The 2,650-nt window shown below is 40.6% G+C and overlaps 1 protein-coding gene across 1 annotated transcript; it reads left to right on the top strand.

The window, feature by feature from the left end:
• Positions 1-537: 537 nt before the first annotated feature.
• On the top strand, positions 538-2,650 carry myf6 (myogenic factor 6). The gene is made up of 3 exons (XM_030439439.1): positions 538-1,103; positions 1,518-1,611; positions 2,246-2,650. The coding sequence occupies exons 1-3, from the start codon at positions 540-542 to the stop codon at positions 2,353-2,355; spliced, it is 768 nt and encodes a 255-aa protein (XP_030295299.1). The 5' UTR covers positions 538-539; the 3' UTR covers positions 2,356-2,650.

Raw genomic sequence — 2,650 nt, 5'->3', positions numbered from 1 at the left:
AGAAATGCAAGATGATCGTAAATAAGGTAAGAACAGTGCAAAGATAATGATTTCTGTGGAGAAGGAGGATATACGTCGAACACAACTTGGCCCTAAAAGGTTTAATCTTTCAAGTGTCATATTATTGATCTTAAAATCATTAAAAAACCTATTAGATACAACTGTTACATTGATTCCCTGACACCAGTGACTCCATTTACATTGAGTTTTACCCCTGTTTAACTGTGTCACAACAGCATCAGGTCTTTCACTTTCTCAGTGACAGCTCTGGGAAATATCACCGCCCGTTGCCATTTTGTCCGGATGTCAGATATTTAAAGCACCTGTCGTGAAACCTGAGGTGACATTTCAATAGCTTCTGGAGGCCTTAATGTACACGCGTTTCCTCCACAAAGTCACTAGGTTGTAAAGAGCCATTGAAAAAAAAAAAAAAAGAAAGAGAGAAAGATGCTTGATGCAGTGTGACAGCCAAAGTGTTGGATAGAGTTTCACATTCTATATATAAGCCTGGTGACTTGTGTCCCTGCTGCTCCGTTTAAATGCCAGAGCCACACTGTCAAAACAGAGTGAGGGGGCGCAACAATATGATGGACCTTTTTGAGACCAACACTTATCTTTTTAATGATTTGCGCTATTTGGAAGAAGGAGATCATGGACAACTGCAGCACCTGGACATGTCGGGGGTTTCCCCTCTGTACAACGGCACCGACAGCCCGCTGTCACCGGGCCAGGATGATAATGTTCCGTCCGAGACCGGCGGGGAGAGCAGCGGGGAGGAGCACGTCCTTGCGCCCCCGGGTCTCCGTGCGCACTGCGAGGGCCAGTGCCTCATGTGGGCCTGCAAGATCTGCAAGAGGAAGTCGGCGCCCACGGACCGACGCAAGGCCGCCACGCTCAGGGAGAGGAGGAGGCTCAAGAAGATCAACGAGGCCTTCGACGCGCTGAAGAGGAAGACCGTGCCCAACCCCAACCAGCGGCTACCCAAGGTGGAGATTTTACGCAGCGCCATCAGCTACATCGAGCGGCTGCAGGAGCTGCTGCAGACGCTGGACGAGCAGGACAAAAACGGATCATCCCACAGCTTTAAAGGCAAAGAGCACACTGTAAGCTGCCATGTCATATTCAGTATGAGCGAGGTGACTTTATAATGAAACTTTTAAAATTCCCACATGGACTTGTAACGCGTCTGTGGTGCGTTTAATGACCTTAAGACGTGTTTACTGCATATCTCGGTGTCACTCTGATATTTTTATTCCAGTCGTGAAATTAATTAGGGATGTCACTGATGTTGATGTTGACAACTTTACAGCTTCCTCTGCGAGGAAATTAATGTGTTCTCCCGGGAATATTCATCTTTTTTATTTATTTATTTGCTTTATTTGTGTCTCATAAAAGTTTGGCCTGTTTCTGTGTTAGTCTAAAAGTGTTTTAAAGTCAGTTTGATGAAATATACTTGTGTTTATCCATGGGCTGACCAAAAAACATGTGTGAGTAACATGTGACTTGTGGTTCTACAGGTGGCCAGTCATGAGTATCACTGGAAAAAGGCCTCGGAGAGCTGGTCGACCTCTGCTGATCATATCACTGCAGCAATGACAAACCAGAGAGACGGTACATCTGCCAGACTTCACTGACAGTCACTTTTAACTGGATGAAAAATCATTCCTAGAAAATAAGTCCTTTGAGTTTAATGTCAAAATTCAGAATTTCGAGTTCAAGGTCAGATTTCTGAGAAAAAAGTCAGAATTTGAAGTTTAGAGTCAAAATTGATGGAAAAAAGTCCGACTTTGGAGTTTAATGTAAAAATCCAGAGAAAATAAAATCGGATTTCTGAGAAAAAAGTCAGAATTTGGAGTTTAACATCAAAATTCAAACAAAAAAGGCAAATTTCTGAGAAAAAAAAGGCAGATTTCTGAGAAAACACGTCAAATTAAAAAAAAAGGCATATTCTGTAAAAAATTGAGTACTTGGATCAGATTTTGGAGAAAAAACACCAACTTTTGGAGTTAAATGTCAACATTTGTAGAAAGAAATGTCAGATTTCAGAGAAAAGGAGTCTGAATTTGGAGTTTAATGTCAAATTCAGAGAAAAAAAAATCAGATTTCTGAGAAAAAACTTCAAAATTCAGAAAAAAAATTCAGAATTTGGAGTTTAACGTCAAAATTCTGACTTTTGAGATAAAAGACTCAAATCCCAAGTTTTTTTTACAGTGGCTCTTATCCTGTTCTGTATCTTTGTTTTCAGGAACAAGTGAATCTTCGGCGTCCTCCAGCCTCCTCCGTCTATCGTCCATCGTGAACAGCATCAACAATGACGAGAAAATCAACTTCGGCGGGGACGCCTCAGAAAACTGAAACATTTGAACAAGACCTTGACAGGAAAACAATCGTTAAATTTAACATTTTCCATTGCTTTTCTCTAAATTATTTCCACTATATTCAGCCAATTCTGGCTTCTGTTTGTTTATGTAGCCTTCGTTTTTACAGCAGGAGTGACAGATTGTACATATTTTATAAGAATGTGATGTTTAGATTTATTTATTTTATATTCAGATGCACACAAACTCTCTGGGGAAGATGATATTTTATTTAAGTATTTGTACATAACTGACCAAGAGAATAAATTGCAACTTTTTTGCAATACTTTAAA

The sequence above is a fragment of the Sparus aurata genome, chromosome 14 (assembly GCF_900880675.1).
Source record: "Sparus aurata chromosome 14, fSpaAur1.1, whole genome shotgun sequence".
In the NCBI taxonomy this organism is placed as follows: domain Eukaryota; kingdom Metazoa; phylum Chordata; class Actinopteri; order Spariformes; family Sparidae; genus Sparus; species Sparus aurata.
Note: the sequence above shows the minus strand (reverse complement) of the source record. Positions and strands in the feature narration are given on the sequence as shown.